The 27069-nt window shown below is 35.9% G+C and overlaps 1 protein-coding gene across 1 annotated transcript in view; it reads left to right on the top strand.

Annotated features, from left to right (window-relative positions):
• Positions 1-3707, top strand: part of LOC148948003 (uncharacterized) — an 88677-nt gene extending 84970 nt beyond the window's left edge. The window contains exon 7 of the mRNA XM_089095642.1: positions 2825-3707. Within this exon, the coding sequence (XP_088951768.1) occupies positions 2825-2963 (139 nt within the window). The 3' untranslated portion in view covers positions 2964-3707. The remainder of the gene's footprint in view (positions 1-2824) is intronic.
• The last annotated feature ends 23362 nt before the right edge of the window (positions 3708-27069 follow it).

Raw genomic sequence — 27069 nt, 5'->3', positions numbered from 1 at the left:
TTCAAAGACCTAATTTCCAGAATTTTTAAATATGTTGAACAAAATGGCTATCTAAAAATTTTGATTGGATGTTTTTGGGGAATTGTTGGGCATGAGAGGGGTTTAGTTGCCCTCCAATCACTTTCGACTATTAAAAAGGACACTAGCCCTGTCAATTTCCAAATGAATGAGCCCTTTTTGAAGTTTCTACAACAGCGCTATCTATAACAACCTTATATGCCCCCAAGGCAAAACTTAAAACCCTCGCCCTGAGGGCTCTGGGGGGAGTTTCATCTTCTGAGACATAATTTCCAGACCTTCCAACTACTTCGAAGAAAATGGTTATCTCAAAATTTTGATTGCATGTGTTTGGGGAATTGGTGGGCGTGAGAGGGGGGTTAGTTGCTCTCCAATTACTTTCAAATATCAAAAAGGGCAGTAGCCCTTTAAATTTTCAATTGAGTGAGCCCTTTTTGAAGTTTGTAGGACAACGCTTTCTATAAAAATAAACCTCATATGCCCCCAGGACATATCTTACAACTCTTTCCCTGAGGGCTGTTGGGGGAGTATCCTCCTCAAAAACATAATTTCGTAGCTTTTTAAATACTTTGAACAAAATGGCTATCTCAAAATTTTGATTGGATGTGTTTGGGGAAATGGTGGATGTGAGAGGGGTGTTAGTTATTCTCCAATCACTTTCACCTATTAAAAAGGGCACAAGCTTTTCTAATTTACAATCGAATTAGCCCTTTTTGAAGCTTCTACAACATCGCTATCTGTAATAAACGTTTAATTCCCCCAGGGCATAACTTACAACCCTTGCCCTGAGGGCCCTGAGAAGGTTATCATACTCAAAGACCTATTTCTAAAACTTTTAATTACGTTGAACAAAATGACTATCTAAAAATTCTGATTGGATGTGTTTGGGGAAAAAGTCGGCGTGAAAGGGTTATTAGCCCTCCAATCACTTTCGACTATTAATAAGGGTACTAGCCCTTTGAATTTCCAATGGAATGAGCCCTTTTTCAAGTTTCTATAACAAAATTTTCAATAAAAACCTTATATGCCCCTAGTGCATAGCTTTCAACCCTTACCCTGAGGGCTGTGGGAGGATTGTCATCCTCAAAGATATAATTTCCGGACCTTTCAACTACTTTGAACAAAATGGATATCCCAAAATTTTGATTGGATGTGTCTGGATAAATTGTGGGCGTGGAAGGGGTTTTAGATGCCTTCCAATCACTTTCGACTATTAAAAAGGGTACTAGCTATTTCAATTTCCAATCAAATGAGCCCTTTCTGAAATTTCTACGACAACGCTTTCTATAAAAACCTTTATGCCCCTGGGCCATAACCTACATTCCTTGCCCTGAGGGCTGTGGGGAGTGTCCTCAAAAATATAATTTCTGTCTGGAAATCAACTACGTTGAACAAAATTACTATCTTAAAATTTTGATTGGATGTGTTTGGGTAAATGGTAGGCGTTGAAGGGTTGTTAGTTGCCTTCCAATCTTTTTCGACTATTAAAAACGGCACAAGCCACTCCAATTTCCAATCAATTGAGCCCTTTTTGAAGTTTCTACGACAACTCCTTCGATACGAAGTGCCCTGGTCTAAAGAGAAAAAAAACAATACATTCTGTCAATATCGTTCTTTACTTAGGCAGTGCGATTACGCTGCCTATGATATTCTTTGTGATCTTTTAGAAAATCCACATGCTGATTGTTTATTTTCATTTAGTTCAACATCTGCCTAAATATTCCTTAAAAGCTTCACCTTAATACTCTTAACTTGCATAGTAGTAATAGTTGCGGTAGCAATAGTGACAATATGCGCATAGCACATTTGGTTTCTTCAGTATCCCCTTCAACACACGCTGAAAGTTTTTCAACTTAATACCATCAACCTTTCATGAAACATTCCTTATTTGTCTTCTTGACAACATGTGTGGGCATAGTGTGTTTTGATTTAGTTCCATACAGGTTCAAAACAATCCAAGTTTTTCGACTTTTTACCCTTAGTTTCAATAGCAGCAGCAGTAGTAGGAGCAGTAAAATTAATTTTAGTAGCTTTAGCGGTGGTGATAGTAGTAGTAGTAGTAGTAGTAGTAGTAGAAGAAGTAGTAATAATATTAACATTAGTATGAGTAGTAGCAGTAGCATTAGGATGCAAGCATTTCCCTCTTGTTTCTTCAACATGCCTCACTACCAGCCCTGTTAGTTTCCTGTTTACACAACAAACTATTCCTAAGACATTGTTGTTACGCCATTTTGACAACCGGCATAAAATGGCGTGTTGTGATTCAGTTCACCTCTCCTCCTCAATTCCTTGAAAATTTCACCTTTATACCATTTGGGATTGTTGTAATAGTAATCACTGTAGTTGTATTGGTATTACTAGTAGTAGTGTAGTGTTTTGTTGTAGTGTTTTGTTCTGTTGAACATCCCTCTCATCAAGTCCTGGAAGTTTCAGCTTAATACAATTAGCCATTGCTATGATATTGCTGATAGGTAATTTAGATAACCTGTGTGTTCATATACTTCTTGAAATTTCCATCTCAATGCTCTTAGCCTTACAAGTAGTTGCAGTAGAAGCAGTACTATTAGTTGGATGCGTTGCAGTGATAGTAGTATTAGTAGTAGTGTTCATATGTTGCTCTTTGGTCAGATTATCTTCCTTTTCAAGCATTCTCTGAATGTTCCAACTTAATATCTAAATCAGTTCTTGAGATACAATCTTGAGGCGTTGAGGAGGGGACAGCCTCTTTCATATACGGAATAATTTCTGTTAGTTTTTTATGTTTCCCTTTCTAGTCAGTAATTATTCTTCATTTCTTTTTAAACAGGTCCATTAGTGTTATTCTTGGTGAAACTTGGAAGAGTCTCAACCAATTAGAACGCAATATGTATATAGAGGAAGCTAAACAGCTTGCCGCTGAACAGTTGCGTTTGTATCCAGATTGTTATAAAAGAAAAAGAATGTGAAACTCCAATAAGTTTTGATCATTTTTAGCAGTAAGTTAATGTTAATATGACTTGTTAGAACTTAATGGTGTCAAGAACTTTGTATTTTAAGTAATGCTTTGAGTTTTTTTTTTCTCTTTGATTGTATTCCTCCCAATTAAATCTTTATGGAATTAAAGTCATGCTAAATGGTTTTGAAGGTCATATTTTTGCTAGATATATGGCAGTGATGTCGTTTACTATTGTTTTGCGACAGTTATTATCATATTCTTATAATACATTTATGCTTGATATAATTACATATTTGTTTGAATTATTGTTTGTTTTCGGTTTCATTTATTCTTTTGTACTCATTTCTGATCATTCCAAGCTTAGTTGTTTTAAGACTGTTTCTGCTTGTCCTAAGTTATGCATCTTTTTTCTTTGTAAGACTTTTTTTGAAATTTTTTTTCAAATTAATCAACTAAGAAAAGACACAAGAACGAAGGATTGGAGGAATGCAGCAATAAGGATAGGTACAATAGGGAAAACAATACGATTTTTTGTTGTTGTTTTTTTTTTTTTGCAAAAAGTTCGCTTTTGGCAACACAGCCATTATCGGTGGGTGTTCCTTCAACTTGTGACATTCTTTTGATACAGTATCAAGAACTAAATTATTACCGTCAAAACTTCTTGTTTCAGTCAGTTGAGCACATATTAGCAAAGATCATATATTCTACAACTCTATATGCGATAAAAATAAAATCTTGAATTCCCAAAAACTATGTTGGAATCATGGATTGTTTTGTTTTTTTTTTGCGTCGTTCTCATGCTTTCGTGTTTTATGTGTTTTGTTTCTGGGTTTGGTTGTGTGGTCGTTTCTTTTTTTAGTTTAAAAAGGCTATGATTGTGTTATAATATCCTACCAACTCTGAGAAGCAGCCTACCACATGTCCAACTAAATTTTCTGATGAAAATGAATACTAATATTTCAGTTACATTGTTTATAACTATAAGCTACCTCCCAAATGTGGGCACCATCAGAGTAAATGCCATACGGCTTCAATGTTTTGTTATTTTTTTTTCCCCAGAGGCAATTTATATGGAAGGGGACATCGCATAAACTTTAGATAGGGCTTATTTGATTAAAAATCGAGAGTTCTAGTGCCCTTTTTAAGGGTCAAAAGTGATCGGAAGGCAACTAGCCCAACTAATTCCTATTTTTCCATGTTTCAGTCTGCTTTAACAATAATATGACGTCATAGCAACAATTACCTGTCATGTCATGAATACAGGGGATGCTGCAGTTAATTAATTTACTTATATTATTAATATTCTAAGTGTTTCTGAAGTCTAAATCATGTATGATAAATATAACGTATGAAAATTTTTTTTATAGCTTTCTTGTTCTGCTTCAACCTTATTTTTCTCTGATGCCCTGCTGTTTTATTTCCTGGGCTCTTTTCTTTGTTTGTTTCTTAGATGATTCCTTTCTATTTTGTCGATAAATAAAAGTTCAAATAGGGATACAATCCTTTTAATAGACAGTGATAACTTTCACAGATAGTGATAAAATTTCACAACAAATACTAGATATTTCGGTCACATATGCAGTGCCGGCAGTAGTAAAACTAAACTAAAACTACATATTGTTTAATAATATAATTCTTTTCAAAGAAAAAGTGGTAGCAAGTCTTTTTAACTTTCTTGTATCCGGTTCATTAGCGTTGAATGAATTAACACTTGGACAGAGGTTAACAACATTGGGTGAATTGAACTTTACTCTGTCAGATTTTAATAAACTATCGTAGATAGAGTTCAAACCAAATTCACCTGTGTCACGATTTAAAGCTATATTCTTCAACAAAATTTTCTTCATTTCAAGTTTCATGAAAATTTTGCTTTAAACCCCGGTCCCTAGGAATCGAAGAAACATTATCGAACAAAATGAAATGGTCTGGAAATTAAAAATATATTCCGAAAGGGCTGAAGTTAAATCTTTAGATTTAGAATCTTGCTTTAAAGTCGCTGAAATAGATTCTTTATGCTATAATAATCTTATTTCCAAATGACGGTTAGTACGACCCACATATGAGCTTCTGCAAGTACATGGGATCTGATAGACCCTACTTTGTTGCCCCAATGAAGTTAGATCCTTTCCAGAATCTAGAAAACTACCCAAAGTATTATTACTCTTTAAAGCTATCTTTTGACCATTACTCTGTAAAATTATTTTAAGTGTTTCACTTAGCCCGTGTACATATGGTAACATATGATGATCTCCGAAATTATCTACGTTCTGTTTTGTCTCTTTCATAACACCTGTGTTATTTTTATTTTATGCTTTTTTTTTAATATATATGTTCCTCTTGTCATAGTTGTAATAGGCTTTGGCACTGCCATGTCGTTCCAGCTGTTAGCTGTTTTGTCATGAAAATAGACTTGATAGTCCAATTACGTTTTTTGTCAAAGAGAGGCCACATCGTTCTTTACAGAACGTCTCCAAATGGGGACACATTGATCTTCTTTATTTAAACATACTAAAATGGGACATTTATGATCACCATAACATTCTATTGTTAAGACTAGTTTTGATAACAGTTACGAATCCTGATTCAGCTAGAAATGACAATTTTTCTCACTAAATATTTTTTATTTTTTTTATTTTTGGTTACTATAGGCTGTGGTTCGTCCTTTCCAAGGTTGAAGTCACCACTGAAACCATGATGAGATAATGGTTTTCAATTAACACAGAATTCATTGCAGCAACCACGTCATGCTTTTGAGTTTGATTAATGTGCTGAAGATCTTTTTTTTTATTTTTGGTCCTAAAGCCTCCGGTAAAGCCTGTAGAAAATCGTTGGGTAATTTGAATTTTCATTTCTCGACATTTTGATTCTCTTTGAAGTATTTGAATGCTAATAAATGCAGTTCCCTGTGAAAAATTGCCTCAGGCTTTGATCCTATCATTTTTGACGCTTAAAAGGGCTCTGGAACTTCCAATTTTCCTTCGAATGGGCCTTCCCCTATGTCTTTACAATCATCTTTAAAATATATGACAATTTCCTGGTCCTATTATCCAAAATATTTTCTGAAAATGCACAGGCAAAGGAGTGCAGTTTTTTATGAGTCTAACGTAGTGCCATCTACTTTTGCAAGTTATTTTGGTTTGTTATTTTGCTTCAATTCTTGATTTCTGCTTCTGTGTTCGTGATTGAGGTAGAGGAATGGTATCACTTCTACCTCTGAACTGAATAGTTCTCCCTTGTCTAAATTCCCCTGATCTCCGAAAAAGGGGAAACACCTCCTGAAAGTCAAGTGATCTAACTGGTTCCGGTCACACCATTACACCATTAGATTCATCTTATCAAAGAACCATATTGTAGATTCTTTAAGCTTTTACCTACACAAATTGCACTTTTGTTTCGCTCTTTTTTCTTCTTCAGAAGAAATTTCGCGGATGCATGTTTGTTTGTTTGATTTTTTTGCGCAATCGCACTGCCTAAGTAAAGAACGATGTTGACAGAATTTATTGTTTTTTTTTTCCTTTACACCAGGCACTTCGTATCGAAGGAATTGTCGTAAAAACTTCGAAAAGGACTCATCTGATTGGAAATTGGAGTGGCTTGTGCCCTTTTTAATAGTCGAAAAAGACTGGAAGGCAACTAACACCCCTTCCACGCCTACCATTTCCCCAAACACATCCAATCAAAATTTTGGGATAGTAATTTTATTCAGCGTAGTTACTTTCCAGATAGAAATTATGTTTTTGAGGACACTCCCCACAGTCCAAAGGGCAAGGAATGTAAGTTATGGCCCAGGGACATATAAGGTTTTCATAGAAAGTCTTGTCGTAGAAACTTCAAAATGGGCTCATTTGATTGGAAATTGAAATAGCTAGTACCCATTTCAATAGTCGAAAGTGATTGGAAGGCATCTAAAACCCCTTCCATGCCCACCATTTATCCAGACACATCCAATCAAAATTTTGGGATATCCATTTTGTTCAAAGTAGTTGAAAGGTCCGGAAATTATATCTTGAGGATGAAAATCCTCCCACAGCCCTCAGGGTAAGGGTTGTAAGCTATGCACTGGGGGCATATAAGGTTTTTTTGAAAGCTTTGTCATGGAAACTTGAAAAAGGGCTCATTCGATTGGAAATTCAAAGGGCTAGTGCCCTTTTTAATAGTCGAAAGTGATTGGAGGGCTAATAACCCTCTCACGCCGACCTTTTCGCCAAACACATCCAATCAAATTTTTTAGATAGTCATTTTGTTCAACGTAATTAAAAGTTTTAGAAATAGATCTTTCAGGGTGATAACCCTCTCAGAGCCCTCAGGGCAAGGGTTGTAAGTTATGCCCTGGGGGTATTAAACGTTTATTATAGATAACGATGTTGTAGAAACTTCAAAAGGGACTCATTCGATTGGAAATTAGAAAGGCGTGTGCCCTTTTTAATAGGTGAAAGTGATTGGAGGATAACTAACACCCCTCTCACATCCACCATTTCCCCAAACACATCCAATCAAAATTTTGGGACTGCCATTTTGTTCGAAGTCGTGAAAAAGTCACGAAATTATGTTTTTGAGGATGATACTCCCCCAAACAGCCCTCGGGGAAAGGGTTGTAAGATATGTCCTGGGGGCATATGAGGTTTTTTTTATAGAAAGCGTTGTCGTAGAAACTTCAATAAGGGCTCATTCAATTAAAAATTGAAAGGGCTAGTGCCCTTTTTAATAGTCGAAAGTGAATGTAGAGCAACTAATCCCCCTCTCACGCCCACGCATTCCCCAAACACATCGAATCACAATTTCGAGATAACCATTTTGTTTGAAGTAGTCGAAAGGTCCAGAAACTATGTCTCTGAGGATGAAACTCCCCCCACAGCCATCAGGGCAAGGGTTTTAAGTTTTGCCTTGGGGGCATATAAGGATTTTATAGAAAGCGCTGTTTTAGAAACTTCAAAAATGGGTCATTTGATTGAAAATTAGAAAGGCTTATGCCCTTTTTAATAGTTGAAAGTGATTAGAGGATAACTAACACTCCTCTCACATCCACCATTTCCCTAAATTCATCCAATGAAAATTTTGAGATAGCCATTTTGTTCGAAGAAGTTAAAAACTCCGGAAATAATGTTTTTGACGATGACACTCCCCCAACCCCCTTCAGGGGAAATGGTTGTAAGATACGTCCTGGGGGTATATGAGGTTAATTTTTTTTTTTTTAGAAAGCGTTGTCGTAGAAACTTCAAAAAGGGCTCATTCAATTGAAAATTGAAAGGGCTCATTCAATAGAAAATTGAAAGGGCTAGTGCCCTTTTTAATAGTCAAAAGTGATTGTAGGGCAAGTAACCCCCCTCCAACGCCCACCTTTTCCCCAAACACATCCAATCAAAATTTTGAGATAACCATTTTCTTTGAAGTAGTTGAAAGGTCTGGAAATTATGTCTCTGAAGATGAAACTCTCCCCACAACCCTCAGAGCAAGGGTTGTAAGTTTTACCTTGGGGGCATATAAGGTTGTTATAGATAGCGCTGTTGTAGAAACTTCAAAAAGGGCTCATTCACTTGGAAATTGATAGGGCTAGTGTCCTTTTTAATAGTCGAAAGTGATTGGAGGGCAACTAACCCCCTCTCACGCCCAACATTTCCCTAAACACATCCAACCAAAATTTTGAGATAGCTATTTTGTTCAACGTAGTTAAAAGTTCTGGAAATTAGGTCTTTGAAGATGACAATCCCCCTCACAGACCTCAGGGCAAGGGTGGTAAATTATGCCCTGGGGGCATATATGGTTTGTATAGAAAGCGTTGTCGTAGAAACTTCAAAAAAGAATCATTCAATTGGAAATTGAAATTACTGATGCCCTTTTAGTTAGTCGAAAGTGATTGGAGGGCAACTAAAACCCCTTCAACGCCCATCATTTATCCAAACACATCCAGTCAAAATTTTGGGATAGCCATAATGTTCAACGCAGTTGAAAGGTCCAGAAATTATATCTTTGAGCTGGACACTCCCTCCACAGTCTTCAGGGCAAGGGTTGAAAGTTCTGCCCTGGGGGCATATTAGGTTTTTATAGAAAGTGTTGTCGTAAAAACTTGAAAAAGGGCTCATTCGACTGGAAATTCAAAGGGTTAATGCCCTTTTTAATAGTTGAAAGTAATTGGAAGGCAACTAACCCTCCTCTCACGCCCATTATTCCCTCAAACATTGTTGAGGACTTCGTATCGAATTTTTTTTTCATACCAGGGCACATTGTATCAAAGGAGTTGTCGTGGAAACTTCAAAAAGGGCTCATTCGATTGAAAATTGGAATGGCTAGTGCCCTTTTTAATAGTCGAAAGTGATTGGAAGGCAACTAACACCCCTTCCAAGCGAACCATTTCCCAAAACACATCCAATCAAAATTTTGAGATAGTCATTTTGTTCAACGTAGTTGAAGGGTCCGGAAATTATGTCTGAGGATGACATACCCTCCGCAGCCCCCAGGGCAAAGGTTGTGAGTTTTGCGCTGGGGGCATATAAGGTTTTTATAGAAAGCGCTGTCGTAAAAACTTCAAAAAGGGCTCATTCAGTTGTAAATTCAAAAGGCTAGTGCCCTTTTTAATAGTCGAAAGTGATTAGAGGGCACCTAACCCGCCTCTCACGCCCACCATTTTTCCAAACACATCTAATCAAAATTTTGAGATAGCTATTTTGTTCAAATTCGTTAAAAGTTCTGGAAATTAGGTGTTTGAGGATGACAACCCCCCTCACAGCCCTCAAGGCAAGGGTTGTAATTCATGCCCTGGGGGTATATAAGGTTTTTGTAGAAAGCGATGTCATAGAAACTTCAAAAAGGGCTCATTCGACTGGAAATTGAAAGAGCTAGTGTATTTTTTAATAGACGGAAGTGATTGGAGGGCAACTAACCCCCTCTCACGCCCATGACTTCCCCAAACACATCCAATCAAAATTTTGAGATAGCAATTTTGTTCAACGTAGATGAAAAATCTGGAAATTAGGTCTTTGAGGATGTCAACCCTATAAAGGTTTTTATTATATAAAGGTTTTTATTGAAAACGTTGTCGTAGAAACTTCAAAAGGGCTCATTCAATTAGAAATTAAAAGGGCTATTGCCTTTTGTAATAGTTGAAAGTGATTGGAGAGCAATTAACGCCCCTCTCGCTCCCACCATTTCCCAAAACACATCCAATCAAAATTTTGAGATAGCCATTTTGTTCATAGTAGTTGAAAGTTAAGGAAATTAGGTCTTTGAGGATGACAACCCCTCACAGCCCTCCGGGCAAGGATTTTAATTTATAACCTGGGGGCACATAAGGTTTTTATAGAAAGTGTTGACATAGAAACTCAAAAAGGGCTCATTCGATTGGAAATTGAAAGGAGTAGTGCCTCTTTTTGATAGTTGAAAGTGATTGGAGGGCAAATAATCCCCCTCCCATGCCCACCCTCCTATTTTCCCATTATGTTTAAAAACTAAACGTTGCCTTAAGATCAAATCAAGATGCACTCTGTTAATGCTAATTCCCAATAAGGCATCTCAGCAGTATCCCAAGAATGACTCTGGGTATTTTGCCTTCCCAAGACCCGAATATAATTTACACTTTACTGAAAAAAATGCAAATGAATGTGTATTGTCAGTTTAATATGTATATACTGATATATATTAATAAAAATGTTAATGTTATTTGATTTATTAAAGTTATAAAAGTAAAAACATTTATTTTTTCAGTAAAGTGTAAATTATGTTCTGGCCTTGGGAAGGCATAGGGAAACGATGGAATTGACCATCTCATGCTCATGATATCAGAATAAGGTAAATAATACGCGGGTCATAGCTGTTGTTTTCTAAGGTCTGTACATAATCTCACTTCTGTTGAAAAAGGAGATATTCTTTTAATTTCTAGTCGTGAGCCTAAATACTAGAAGGCTGGTTGAATACAGACAAACATGGTCAGCAGAAATTTATGATTTTTGGTGGCCAAACTTAATCCAACCTTATTGAGGAAGTGTTTCTTCATATCCTCAAACAGGCATTCACATGTATTAGACTTACTTGTGTCTACCCAAATATTTTTGTAAAAAAATTGGACATTATTTGAATATTATGTTTAACCAATTACAAAAGGCCTTAGACATTACACTTTTGTTTCAAATGAACCATAAACAGTTCTCTTTGATGTTCCAGCGACCCATTAGCATTGGGGAAAGCAAAGAAAAAAAAGGACACGTCAGATCTACACATTCATAAATGTAATTTTCCTTTTTGTTCAAACCATGGGACTATAATTTTCAGGCAAAGAGTTTTTTTTTGCGATTTTGTACATTTACCCAATTGTACATTTACCGATTTTGTACATTTTCGTAATTTACCAAAACTGCCAAGACTGCTCAAAATTTAATGATCAGCAGTAAGTTCAAGTCGATTTACAGGGTTTGTTTGCATACATCATACATATCATAAAGGGAATGCCCTAAGCAGTAAGTTCAATCGACTTGAACTTACTGCTGATCATTAAATTTTGAGCAGTCTTGTATGCTGTATGATGTATGATACAGTCTTGTATGATATGTATGATGTATGCAAACAAACCCTGTAAATCGACTGTATCATACATCATACATATCATACAAGACTGTATCATACATCATACAAGACTGTATCATACATCATACAGCATACAAGACTGCTCAAAATTTAATGATCAGCAGTAAGTTCAAGTCGATTTACAGGGTTTGTTTGCATACATCATACATATCATACAAGACTGTATCATACATCATACAGCATACAAGACTGCTCAAAATTTAATGATCAGCAGTAAGTTCAAGTCGATTTACAGGGTTTGTTTGCATACATCATCAATAAGCCAAGTTCGAAGAGAAGAGACTTCGCATTCGTTGGGTGTCTAGTCGAATTTCTTACTGTTTGAAATAGCTGCACAGACTATCCCCAATGTCGTGCAGCGCTTCACAAAATTTTTACTAGAAATCTGGCAAGAACGTTTTAGCAGAAACACGGTAAATAACCAAATAATTTTGCAATTATATCTATAGCAAACGCAGGGAGGTTGCACTTAAATGCCCTAAAGGAAGTAGGAACACTTAATACCCTAATGCGAAAACATGATAAAAATAAAAATAAAAGAGTAGAAACAGGACGTAGAATTATTAATAAAGGATGAAAAAAAAAACACTTAAATACTCTAAAGGAAGTAGGAACAGTTAATGTCCTAATGCAAAAATATGGTTAAAAAAAAAATGCGATCGAAGATTGTTCAATTAAAATAAATTATTGAAGCGATTGCGATCTATACTTTAAGACTCAATCTTATTTTATAATTACATAAAAATCTTATTCATTATTTAAAACTCAATCTTAAATGTAAATGGAAGGATGTACATTTGTAATATTTTTCAGGTCTCACTAACGAAGAGCAACCAAAAGGGCATATTCATCTTTCGCTAGTGATTCTTGATAATTTTCTAATTGTTTTGCGATTTTTGCGATTTTTTCCCAGTTTTGTACATTTTCTTATGGGTGTAAGGATATTTTTCTAAATTCCCCTAAATTTTTAATTAGCAGTTTCCTGTTAGGACTACTCGAGATACTAGTAAAAATTCTGGAATCACTTACACATGACAATTTTTCTCGCTAGGGATTAATTACAAAAGATTTTAGTTTTTTAATTTTTGATCGCTAGGGGTTCGTCCTATGTGCTTGATTATATAAAAAAAATCGAGATTCTTCAACTGAAGTAAGGGACAACATTAAAACGAACAGAGATTAAAACGCTAAAGTTTGACTTTTTGTTCCAATTATTTAAGAATGACTACTGAAAGCTTAACTAAAAGTTCTAAAAAAAACTTAAGCGTAAAGAACGAGGTATATAGGAGGGGGCAACCCCCCTCATATACTTAATAATTCTGTTTGTTTTAAGTTTTAGTGCTGCTCATTATTTTCAGTCGAAAAAACTTGTTTTTTTTTATATAATTTGTCATCGTTTTCAAAACAATGCCGGAAAATCAGGCTCCCCTTTCATGGAAAATTCCCATACCCCAAGAGAAATTCCTCAATAGAAAGATCCTCCCACGTTACCTACCGCCAGAAAAGCTCCCCCCTCTCTCTTGAACAGTGTTTTTATACTTTCGAATAACCAATACTATATAAGCGATAAGTAAAGAGCGACGTAGGCATAACATGTTATTTATTTTTTTCTTTTTAGACCAGGGTACTTCATATAGAAGCTGTCGTAGAAACTTCGAAAGGGGCTCATTCGATTGGAACTTGTAATTTTGTATGCTCTTAATAGTCAAAAGTGGTTGGAGGGCAACCAACCCCCCCCCTCCCCTACGCCAATAATTTCCCCAAACGCTTCCAATCGAACTTTTGGGATTGGGATTGCCGTTTTGTTCAACATAGTGTAAAGTCCCGGAAATTATGTCTTTGAGGATGAAAATCTCCCCACAGCCCTTATGTCCAGGGTTATATTTTATGCCCTGTAGGAATATAAGTTTCTTATGGAAAGGACGGTTGTATAAACTTCGGGCTCATTAGATTGAGAAATAGATGTTCTAGTGCCCTTTTAAGAGGCAAAGTGATCGAAGGCCAGCTACCCCCCCCCCACGTCTTATTTTTCCCAAATGCATCTGATAGAATTTTGAGATAGATGTATAGTCAAAAATAGCTCAAAGATCACATAACAAGGTCTTTGGGGTTGAGACAATCCCCCAGAGTCTAGGGTTAACTTTATGAACTTTAAGGAACTTTTTGTGAACTTTTTAGAAAGCTCAATTGATTGGATATATATAGTTCTTTTTCTCTTTTAGGAGTCAAACGTGATAGAGGGAAACTATAACCCCCCTCCCTTACATCTTCTTTTCCCCAGACGCATTTGGTCGAAAATGTGAGATAGCCATTTTGTTACTAGTAGTCCAAAGAACATAAAAATGTCTTCAGGGAGGACAAAGCTCACCAAAGCCAAGGGGCAAGGGTTGTGTTATGCTCCGGGGTATATAAGATTATTACGGAATGGGTGGTCTAATAAAATCTAGATCGGATGGGGCTCATTTCAAGGGTGGATCCAGGATTTTTTTAGGGGGGGGGGGGCGCAAAATAGGTTGATCCGATAAACTTGCGTTAGGAGCAAGTTTAATTAACGAAAACGCGTTAATTAATTAAATTACACTACTTTAGACTACGTTAGGGGAGGGGGGTGCTCGCCCCCCGCCCCTCCTCTAGATCCGCCACTGGCTCATTGGATTAGAAGTTTGAAGTTTTAGCGCTCTTTTTAAGAGTCAAAAGTCATTGGAAAGCAATTAATCCCCCCAATTTTGTCTTTGGGGAATTCAACCACCAAAATTCCTCAGGGCAAGGGTTGTATTTAGGGAAGTCGTTTATTGTTTACATTATGGTATATCGTTACTCAGAAAGGTATAAATTTTTTTTAATCTTCTCAGAAGAGATAGGCATTCAGGTGAGGTTTTCAGATAATAGGCCTGTTTTTTAGCACTAAGATCTTACATCTAAGATCTTACATCTTTCTGAAAAGACTATCGTCACTTAACTCATCTTTCTTCCAAGATCTAACAGCTCACTGATGTTAGCAAAAAGTGTGACGACCGCCACTCTTCTGCCGTACTGAACAATGATGAGAGAACTTTGATGATCTACTCATCATTGTTCTCAGACCGCTGATCAGAGCAGGATGATGAAAGATGTTTGAACAAAAACGATCAAAGATCTTTGTTCAAAGATTTCACTTTTAAGCGTTTTCTGACAAAAGATGTAAGATCTTAGCACATTGATGAGTGAAATAACAGGCCTAATGTTGAGGGGAGCGTTGAACAAAAAACGTTGTGTGTATTCAGTATAAAGACTTAAATTGTATAAAGGGCGTAATTCAGGAATGACTGGATGCATTAATTTGGAACTCGAGATGATTAAAAAGGCAAAATTTGCATGCTACCTGTTTTACCATAACTATCCCCACTACTACTACACCCCACTACTCCATTCACAATATTGAGGGGAAAATTGAACTAAATCAAAAGACGCTATGGCTATTCACATTGTCAAAAGACCATATCTCAGGAATTAATTTGGGTATTAAGTTGGAATTTTTAAGGAATGCTTAAAGGGAAACATCATCTTGCCAAAAGCCAGCATGTGCACACTACTGCTAATGCTGCTACAATTACTACTACTACTTCAACTACTCCTACTGCAACTACTTGTAACGCTAATAGCGTTGAGATAAAAATTTCAAGAAGTGCATGAATATCAGGTTATCAAAAGGGCATATCAGTGATGTCATAGCAATGGCTAATTGTATTAACTTCAAACTTCCAGGACTTATTGAGAGGGATGTTCTACTGACCAAAAGACAATATGTTATCACTGCTACTGGTGCTAGTACTACCGCTATTACTATTAATACTATTACTAGTAACATTGATACTACTACTATATTACAAATATCCCTAAGGGTATGAAGTTGAAAATTTGAACGTATTTTGAGAGGGAAGATGAACTGAACCACAACACGCCATTTATATGCAGAAATAGGAAATGCTTCAGGAACGGTTGATGGTATTAAGTTTTAACTTTCAGCCTGTGTTGAAGGGGATGTTGAATAAATCAAGGCTGCTATGTTCATGCTGCTACTAATCCTACAAGGGGCGTCCCTAGGCTAATTTTATTGGGGGGAAGGGGGGATCTTCGTAAATTTTACCGAAGCGCTACCTGATTTACGCCGAATTTTCTGCAGAAATCAAGGATATTGCTAAATTTCGGCCGATTTTGTAAAATTTTACCTAATGCCAAAATAGTTGGGGATGGGGTGGGGGCCGGCACGCCTCTCCCCGCCCTCCTCGGGACGCCTCTAAATGTTACTACAACTATTGTTACTATACCAGATAGGAATATTGACGTGAAGCTCTTAAGGAATATTTAGGTGGGTATTGAAATTAATTAAGAGAAACTATGAGCTTGTGGACTTTCAAAAAGAAGACTAAGTAATATCTAAAGAACCACTTACATTATTAAGTTAGACCTTTAAGGGTAAGTTGGCGTGGATTTTGAACTAGCCAGAAGGCACTATGTATATACTATTATTACTACCACTACAGTTATTGTAACAAATGACGCTAAGGGTATTAAGGCAATACTTTTAGGGATTGTGTTGGGGGAGTTTCAATTGAACAAAAAAACTATGTGCATGCATGTTTTCAAAAACGCATACAAGCAACATCATAGGCAGCATCACTCTATAAAATGTAAAAATATCATTAAAACTTTTAATGGAGCTAATTTAATTCAAACTTAAAAGTTTTAGAACCGTTTTTAAGCGTACAAACAAATTTTTGGGAAAGCGCTCTAAACCCATTCATTTTTAAAACGCATACAGTCAAAATTTTGAGACATCCATTTTGTTCAGCATAGTAGAAGGGTCCAGCAACTATGTCTCTAAAGAAATTGGGAATATAAACCCCCCACAATTATGCAATTGAAACATTATACTTTAAAACTAAATGTTGCTTGTAAACTAATTCAAAAAGCATTGTTGGTAAGGTTCCAAATAAGGCACCTCGGCAATGTCAAGAACGATTGGGGGTATTAAGTTGAAACCTTCAGGGCTGCTACAATTACTTCTTCTGATCTTACAATTTAAATAAACAAAAAGAGTGTGTTGTATCCAGGTTGTGAAAGAGCATAGATACAACTTTTGCGAGTAATATTAAGTTTTTTTTTCAGATTGTATTTAAGAGGTATAAAGTTGAATTAAAATACGCTATTTGTGTCAGCATTAAAAATGGCTGAAAAAGATTCTCCAACACACAAATAGCAAGCCAATCAATGGATTCTTATTGGAAATTGAAAATATATAATGTTTTTCATGAAAAAGATCAGGTTAATAAAAAAAAGAAACAGAAACTAATTTAAAAAACTTTTTCGACCAATTTTTTCTAGAAAAGTGAAGGGCTCCATTAAGCTAAAAATATGCAGAAATAAAGACTGACAATCCTCCGATACATGTTTTACTTTTCACTAAAGTATTTTTTTTAATAAAGTGAAATGTTGTTTCGTGGGAAAACTTTGTTAAATTATTGAAGACAATGGGCAAAGTTCATAGCTAGCAGCCCTTTTCCAAGGACTGGGAGGTCAAGTCATCCCCAAAGACATAGTTATTAGATCTTTCGACTATGATGGAGAAAGTGGCTATCTCATAATTTTGATCGGGGAACTGTGGCGAAAAAATAGGCGTGGGAGGAGGGTTAGCTGCCCTCCAATATTTTTTGTCACTTATAATGGGTACTAAAACTTTTGATTTTAAACACGACTGTCTTTTTCACTATTGCCTATCTGTGAGAATGATTTCGTCCTTAGACGCTATGCATCTGAAACCTTTTGATGTTTTAAACTCATTGATCACTTCAAAATTTTGATCCAATATCAAGGAGTCATTGGGAGTGAGTGGTAGAAAATACCAAAAAAGGGAAACTGGTTAGCTACAAAATCCTTTCAGCTCTGAAAAAGGCACTAGCACTTTTGATTTCAATTCAAACGAGTCCTGTTCCCAGTTTCTACGACACCATTATGTAAAATTGTTGGGGTTCTTCTCAAAAGTCAAATAACTATACCTCCTGGGTTAAAAAAAAACCCACAGTTCCCAGGACAAGGACTCTGGATTATGCAAGTTGCCATAGTTAATATATAAGGCTTTTATGGAACGGGTGGTCGTATAAACTTTGGAGGAGACTCATTCGAATTGAAATCAAAAGTTTTAGTTCCATTTTTTTTTACTAATAGGAGAGCAAATAACTCCCCCTCCCCATCACAGTTTTCCCTAAATCTTTCTGATAAGAAATTGGATAGCGATTGAAAATTCCAGGGAAAATAGCACCATGGTTACACCATTGGTGCGAAACAATATTTGACCCCGCAAATCTTTAAGCTAAAACCATATTTCCTGCGTTGAAGCAAGCATCGAAAAATGTTACCTGTAATGGGTTAACGAGGAAGCCTTTAATAGACTAGACTGTGGGAGGGGCGTCGCGAGATAGATAGGGACTCCTTTAATAGCCTTTAATAGACCAGACTGTAGGAGGGGCGTCGAGAGATAGACCGTGTCGTAATTTAGTATTTTCAAGAATCTTAAAACAAGGTTTGTATCTTATACGCTGTAAGCAGATTATTGGAGGTTTAACGTACGGGGGTCACCACTTTTAAAGGCAAAAATGGTGCAAAGAGGTTGCTATGCCACTTACTGGAGGGGGAGAATCCCTCGTCGGCCCAAAATAGTGGGATTTCCGCGGTTACTCCAACGGTTCCGTATCTACTAGCTTGATCGAATGGCCACAGGGTCACTTCTAAAGGCCAAGGGTCATCGACAAGATTTCTAGCTATCTATTTAGACTCGACCTAGGCTGAAAAGTTAAGAGCGCACATAGTATAAAAAAATCTTACTGTATTCAAGACACGCTACAAAAGAACTCAAAACGGAACTGACGAAATCACACTTCCAGTTCTCCAACTCGCTCAGCCACGAGTTGGGTGATGGGGGTGGTGGGTGAATTTTCCCAGCCAATCCGAGGGCTTACTAAGTTACTGGTCAACCTCCCTAACTGCGCAATTTATTACCTCGTGGTCTATTAACCAACTACGCAATTAGGAGGACATGAAATGGCGTCACAAAATAAAAGGAAAATTAATAATTATTACTCGGGGAAGGAAAATAATTAAGGGGCCAAAAGAAAGGAATCTGGGAAGGACATTTATCTGAACAAACTCGGACCAAGGGTTCCAACACCTCCCTCCAAAGATAAATGGCCGCTACTCCTGTGGATTGGCTGGAAACTCAGACATAAAATAAATAACATTGAACTCAAAATCAATAAACTTGTATCTTCTCTCTTCCACCAGTGTCATATCTATTCGGGTACTTTTTCGCGAGCTCATGCTGGAAATTTAGCTTTTACTACTCCTGCTACTTGGCCTACTGTGATTCTCACTGTCTTTGTATTCTCTTAATTCGTTTTCTTAGTCTGCTCGTTGTATAATATTTTCTTTCCCCCGCAACTCCCCTACTTTTTGTACCTCCTCTGAAGGGTGAGTTTTTTTTGTTTTACCCGTACTTTAATGTGATGATTTTTTCTCATGAATTATCGCCACTGTTTCTTTTGTTCGGGTTTCTCTCTCTGAGAATACTTCTTTCTGAATTTGCCTTAAACTTTTTTCTTCTTCCCTCTTCGTACCAGAGATCGCTCTGTTACTGATTTTGTTTTGAAGAGTTCCTCTTCACACTTCCCAGAAATGTCTATTTCACCTTTTGAGTGATATATGGTTCTATCTGATGGTGTTTTTTTTAGGGTATTTCCAGCGGGAGTCGCATACAATTGTGTGTCTGAATCCGATTTTTGTTTTACCGCGATAGATCTTGTCTGAATTCTTCGTTTGTCCGCCATTATTTCAAGGTATACTTAACGTATTCCGTTAAAATGAATGTCCTTTTATCAATGTCTCTTTTTGTCCTTTCGTGAAAAATTATTTCCTTTTAATTTGCTGATTCTACGTGGGTGGCGCAGCCTCCCTTGTCTTACAAGTTAATTTTTATTCGCGTGATCTATTGATTTTTAAATTTTATTACTTATTGTTATCCGACTAAGATAAAAAAAATTCTCTTTGCAATTTTTTATATATGTACCCACAATAGGCTACTCTTGTAGGCTAAATTACCTGTCTCTTCGAAAACGCGAAATTCTTTTTACTATCAGGTTTACTGAGAGTTCCTTAAATTGCTGCCACCTCTTATTGGGGTTCCAACACAGATATTGCCTTTCCGAATTTCTGCTTCATACTTGTTCCTAAGCGAAGGTGCAGAAAAGAGTGATTCCAAGCCATATTAACAATTTTTGTTGATTTCAAGTTGATTTCAAACATTATTAAACAGGATTTCGCTAACTATCAGGTGCAAAATTCAATCCTCCTACGCAAAGGTCAAGCCTATTAAGGCTTGACCTTTGTGTCAGAAATGAACTTTACCCCCAATCCTATTTATACCAATTTAACTTTATCCTCAACTTCCTAATGGGCAAATATATAACCAAAATTATATATACTCAAAGAATATTCTATAGGCCAATTCTTTTCTTCCTCAAATGTGTTGCAATTAAAGCAGGCTAATATAAAAGATGAGTCAGTAAATAGAAAATTCATTGAGTAGGCTATTTATAATTTGGGCTAGTGTATATACTTTTACACGTTGGAGGGGAGGGGTGATGTGAAGTAATATGCTTTTGGGAATGCTATAATAAAAAAAATATTTATATTTTTTTCAAAGCAGTTTTGAGAATTAATAGTGTTCGCTGCTGAAGAGTGTAACCACTAAAATACAGCCAGTTAGCATTTTTGAGAAGTGCAGAAAAATAGCTTACATTAAGTTTTGTACATCTTGGAAAATTTACAAACTGGTAAAGTTACCAATGCCTCCACCCTTCCCCTCCAAAGTTGAAAGCCCGGTAAACCTTTATATTAACATATTATTTTAGATAGCTAAGAAACACACTCGCCTCCATAGTCAAAATTACTTCTGAATCCAAATTTAGTTTTCATTTTTGTCAGAAATGAACTTTGCCCCAGCCCCTATGTATACCAATACAGGTTATATATTTGAATATTAGGGGGGACTGTAAAGTTCAAACTTGCCTCTATAATCAGAATTACAACCTGAATCAAAATTTAACATTCATTTGCATCGGATATTTTAGAAACTTTGGAAGATGTTTTCAGAACTTTATAGTAATACTTTTGGAGAGGGTAAATACCACATAAGACCTCTTTATTTCTTCTGGTATCCTTCCGATGAAAATTTGCATCCTTCTTTCCTTCTAAATCCTTCCGATAAAAATTTAAGATAGCGATTGAATATTGGAAGTTCTAGTGGCCCTTTTAAGAGTCAAAAGTGGTCGGAGGGAAACCAAACATCCACACCCAATAACAATTTTTAGATAGTTATTTTCTTCCACATAGTTGAAATAAACGAGCAAAACTTAAATTGAATGTTCAAATTGAACCTTAAACGAACAAGTTAACTATAAACAGTAGTTTGGCTACTGTTCCTTCCCTAATTATAGAAGTCTGAATCATTTGCACTACTAAAAACAGATTATATTATGAATATTTTCTTTTGTACTTGCAACATTGAAAATAAAAATCTCAGTGAAAAAAATATCTCGGTTAAAAAATTTCGTGAACGACTTCGAAATGATTTAGAAATGATTCCTACTATGAATGAAACAAAAATCAATTATCAATTAAAACATAAACGAACAGAATTTACTTCTAACAGGATCCAGGTTAGAACCTCTTTTTACCTTCTAAAAGTCATAGCGTCGTTTGCACTTGTCGTTTGCACTTGTCACATAGCGTCGTTTGCACTTTACTAAAAACAAAAAGCTTTTAGGACAGTAAGTATTTAATTCGCAACGATAACAACGACAAAGCGGCCAAAACATTATATTACAAGGTATACAATTAAGGTAAAAATTAAGATTGTTGCTACTACTTCCTCTCAAAAACTCTCTGAACCAACTGAGTGTCATTTGTGTTCGATTGAAAAGATTGCATTTTGACCAGTGTGTGTGTGTGTTTTTTTTCAGAGGAGCAATAACAAACCAACATAAAATCATCACAGCAATCAGAAAGACTGGAAAAAAACTAATGAAAATAGACAGATTGGTTAAAAGGTAATTATATTAATTAATAGAAATATTGTCAATTTTTAAATTTACAAATATTAAATAGGAACAGTTGAAAATATATTTTATTTTCAGTAACAAAATAAAGAAAATTCAGGGTGGCAATAGACCTGTTTTGTTGCTGGGAATTTCTGTTCGTCTTAAGTTCCACTTTTTTTTTATTTCTTTTTTTTTATAGGAAACTCGTATTTTACTACGTTTTTCTATACAGATTAAATCCTTAACGAGACAGGTATTTTGCCAATACAGGTATCTTGCAGTTTAACTGTAAGATATTTTGCCAATTCCAAATCAACAGAATTAAACTAGAAGAGAAAATTTTTCAACAAAAGAAAGAACATATTAGTAACCTAAAACGAGTAGCCATCTATTGGGGTTAGTTTACAATAATCTTGGGAGGGGATTGTAGTTTTCAAAATCATTTGAGGGTGCAAATTAGGTGCTTGTACCCTCTTTTATAATAAAAATACAAAAAAAGGCAGTTTTCAATGACAAATTCCTCCTAAAGCAGTATTTTTCAAATATAACGGGGGGAGGATCTATGGGAGAGAAAATGCTCCCTAGACTCATATCAACTTTGGTAATTGTTCAAATTAGCTAACGTAGAACATCTTATGCATAGCAATTAGTGATTAATGGAGTTAAAAGTAAAGCAAATGGAAAACACCAAAATGAGTTTCATGTTTAAGCTCTCTGAACTGCTAAGTATCTATTTTGAATTAGTCTATAAAAAAAAGTGTATTCTAAACACAATGATATCTTCCCTGCTTCAACAAACTTGATCTAGAAGCAAAAATTTGTTCTATATATCCTACATGAACGGTTTTCTATTCAGTGTGAATTCTATAATGATCCCTTAAATTGGTGTTTCTATTGAAAGTTTTCTTGCATATATCGCACTGAAAAGGCCTTTCCCCCACAACCCCCCCCCCCCTCGCCAGGGCAAAGGTTGTAAGCTATGCCCTTGGGGCATATAATGTTTTCATAGATAGCGTTGTCGTAAAAACTTCAAAAGGGGCTCATTCAATTGGAAATTGAGAGGCCTAGTGCCCTTTTTAATAGTCAAAAAGTGATTGGGGGGTAACTAACCCTCAACGTAGTTGAAAGTTCTGGAAATTAGGTCTTTGAGGATGACAACCCCTCCAGAGCTTAAAGCAAGTGTTGTACGTTATGCCCTGGGGTCATATAAGGTTTTATTGAAAGCAATGTCGTAGAAACTTCAAAAGGGCTCATTTGATTGGAAATGGAAAGGGCTAGTGCCTTCTTTAATAGTTGAAAGTGATTGGAGAGCAACTAACACCCCTCTCACACCCACCATTTCCCCAAAAATATCCAATCAAAATTTTTAGATAGTCATTTTGTTTAAAGTAGTTGAAAGTTCTGGAAATTAGATCTTTGAGGATGACAGCCCCCCTCACAGCCCTTAGGTTAAGGGATGTAATTTATGCCCTGGAGGCATATAAGGTGCTTATAGAAAGCGTTACAAATGAATGTGTATTGTCAGTTTAATATACATATACTGATATTTAGTAATCAAAATGTTAATATTATTTGATTTATTAAAGTCATAAAAGTAAAAACATTTATATTTTTTCCGTAAAGTGCAAATTATATTCTGGCCTTGGGAAGGCATTTAGGTTTTGAGCCCAAATCATGTTTATTTCTGCTCGTTTTGAGTTTGACTCGGTTATTTGTTTTAATTTCTTTTCGTTTTGTGTTTCATTTATTTATCGATGCTGATTTGTGGTAGTTTCACACTTGGAAGATTATTTGATTTTATTTTTGCTCATTTTTGGTTTTAATAGAGTTCTTTACTTTTCTTTGAAAAACTTATTTGGATGAAAAAGTTTTTTAATTAATTAAATAAAAAAACAAGTTTTTCCCACTGAAAGTAAGGAGCAACACTAAAACTTAAAACAAATAGAAATTATTACGCATATGAGGAAGGTTGCCCCCTCTTCAACATTTCACTCTTTGCGCTAAATTTTAAATTTTGTCCCAATTTTTTAAAAACGATACCCAAACACAAGGATCGTTTAATTAGAACAATAAGCAACTTTTTTTAAAGTGCCAAAAACCAGTAGCTTGAAGAGTGATGTGTTGAGGAGGGGGGGGGGCAACCGCCCTCATATATGTAATAATTTCTTTTCGTTTAAGGTCTTAATGTTGCTCCTTACTTTCAGTTGAAAAAAACTTGTTTAATTTTCTTTATTTAATGAAGATTAGAGTCCAACAATTTTCTAAAGGCAATAGAGGAAGTATGACAATTAAAGTAAAAGTATTTAAAATGAGAAAAAGTAAGTAGTTACAAAAAATAGAGAAAGCAATAGCCTACTTACAAAAACTAAGATACAAACTCCCCAAGTAATTTGCAATTTACTGAAAACAAAATGTGTTTTAAATGTTTTCACTTTTTGACTTCAACAAATAAAGAAGTATTAAGACTATAAGGAATCAAACTGACAATACACGGTTATTTTTTTTTTAAGTAAAGTGCAAGTTATTTTCTGGTCTGAAGAAGACATGGGTGTAATCAGCCATGCTCCTTTTACTTTTTGCTCGTTTTGAGTTTGACAAGGCTATCTATTGTAATTTCTGTCACTTTTGGGTTTCATTTATTTGTTAATGGTGATTTGTGGTAGTTTTACACTTGGAAGATAAGAAAAAAAACTCATAGAATTTGACAACGCTTTTGTCCGTGAAAACTTAAACAATTTAGAATTTATTGGTTTCCAAAGCCAACTATCCTTTCAAAGGATAGCCAAACCTTCTTAAACTTTTTGATGCCATATGTTTCAGCTGAATTTTTATGAATGTTTGCCTAAATTTTTTTTCTTATTCAATTTTTTTTTTCAATTTGGCACATGCTACCGTCAAAAATTGAAGAAGTTTATATGGAAGTCTTTTCAAGACAAATGGATTTGTGTTTTTTTTCTAAGTTTTTAAGATACTTCTGGTATGTGAATTCCTCTTTTTCCCGTTCCTTAGCACTTTTCAACGAAACTAAAAACAAAAACTCAAATAAAAGTTTCAAATTTAGAAACCTTATTTTCCATAGGGAGAGAGGGTATTTTTCGTGACAGTTTTTTCCACGGGGGTTACTTTCCATGGGGGGGAGGGTATTTTCCGGGGGTTAAACACCCCCCATTCACTATATTCATTTATGTTATTTTACTGTGTTCATAGCCGTATATTTGGCTTTATAATACACTTATCTGTTTATCTATCTAATATACAGAATAATTTTACCAAACACATTTTGCATGCAGACCCGCTATGGTTTTACCCCCCCCCCCCTAATGTGCAAATCTATAGCGCAAGTTTATTTCTAAAGAAACGAAGAAACCAACAAAAAAACCGGTGTGTTCTCGAATTTTACGAAGCGTAAACTTGAGTGAGTGGCGCATAATACGAAAGTACCAAAATTCCTTCTCCCTACGGAAAAATAAAATAAAATTCTCAAATTTGGAAAGCCTTATTTTCCACGGGGGATATTTTTAGAGGTGGGGGTATTTTACGTCGGGGGGTATTTTCCATGGGGAGGGGGTAATTTTTTTTGGGGGGGAGGTATTTTTCGGGGGGACGGGTATTTTTCGGGGGAGTATTTTCCATGGGGTTATTGTCCGAGGGGGTGTATTTTCCGGGGGGGGGGTATTTTCCACAGGGGGTATTTTCCGCGAGGGGGGGATATTTTGCGGGGGAGGGGGTCCGGGGGTATTCACCGGGGGAGATGCCGGCCACCCTATATTACCACTACTGGTACAAACAACTCACTGCATCACTAAGCACCGTAAAGTCTATAAAATTACGCACACTTTTCCTCCAGCCCAATCTATTCAAAGCCTCCCTCTTTACACCCCTCCCCCCCTACAAAAAATTCCTGTTTCCTTTAAATGTTTCCATACAACATTCTCCCAACCGATTCGGGGTCGACTTCCTTTTTGTTTGACCCTAAATAATTGGCCGGCAAGGACAATCTTTGGAAATCTGAATGAAGGACAATCCTTCATTCATAGAACGTGTCCTATATATCTTAACCTTGCCGTCACTATAACCCTAGAAAGCAATATTGACAAACCATACTTAGCAAGTGTCATCACCGTAGCGTCCAATATTAATCCGCAGACTTATCTTCCTATGTTTCCCAACCTTTTCCAACTGTGAAAAAATACGATGAACATTGGCTATTCTACTGTTAAAATCTCCACTGCATCCACTGTCTTTACTAACAATAATACCTAGGCAAGTGAAGCGGTGCGCTTGACCAATCTTCTCAATTCCTACCATCCCCTCTGCATTTTCACTTAGGGCGTTAGTCTTCTTAACATTTATTTTCAAACCTATTCTTGCACCCTGAGCTAAAAACTTACTAAAGTTTTATCATCATTTTGCTAACAATTTCATCTAGGATGATTCATCTATGCTGATGACAGTCATCAGCATAATCCAAGTGAAAGAGAGTCTTACTTTCTCAATAAAATATGTGTCCTCCCATTACCATTGTTGTGGTCTTTAGGACAAATACCCAAGAATGGTCAATACAAGTAAGGATAGAACACAACCCTAACGAACTCCTGAATTAATATTAAACCAGTTATTAGCCTCATTTCTCGTACATAGGACTAATCGCTTTAATTTATTTATCTGGCATACAATACAAGAATAGGACCTTCGGTATAACTCATTTATTAGCTGAATCAAACACTTGCTGATAACGCATAAAACCGAGGACTAAAGGGTTTTGATAGCTCAGGCACTTCTCAACTATTAATTTAGAATGGAAAGTTGGTTGAAAAATTTTCTCCCTACCTACAGCCACACTGCCCTTCCTGAAACTTTATTTAAAGCATCTCTTAGTATAAAATGAATCATCAAACTAATTAATTTGCTTCCTATAGAAACCAAGCAAACGCTTTTATAATTACCATTCTTATTCTTATCATCTTTCGCATTGAGGGGTTTAAGTGAAGTTTTTTCTAAGAATACTATATAATTTCAAACTCAACGATCCTAATCAACCCAACTCCAAATGGATACTTGGATGAAACCGAAGAAAAAAACACGGTAAGCGTCAAATTTTTTGCCCCAACCTCGCACTGCAGTCCCAACCTAACGCAAAGAATCAAGTGACTAGTAAATGCATGCTGAGACTCTTCGTTAGCATGGGAATAAAAGTTTTTTGGAAGCACTTCTGAGTAATCTTTAACTCCAAAAAAGATATTTTTTCAATTGAAAATTTCAACGCTCATACTATACTCAACTTATTAATTTGTCGTTATCATTTTCATGATTAGTGCACTGATCGTTATAACAATCATCCGCATATATTTTTTACTCTGATGTAGAAGAAGGGAGTTGTAGATTAAATTTTCTAGCTTTGGAGACTCTTCT

The sequence above is a fragment of the Artemia sp. Qi Xiang Cuo genome, chromosome 10, assembly GCF_049724085.1.
Source record: "Artemia sp. Qi Xiang Cuo chromosome 10, ASM4972408v1, whole genome shotgun sequence".
Classification (NCBI taxonomy): domain Eukaryota; kingdom Metazoa; phylum Arthropoda; class Branchiopoda; order Anostraca; family Artemiidae; genus Artemia; species Artemia sp. Qi Xiang Cuo.
The sequence above is the reverse complement of the archived record's forward strand: the minus strand, read 5'-3'. Positions and strand labels throughout refer to the sequence as shown.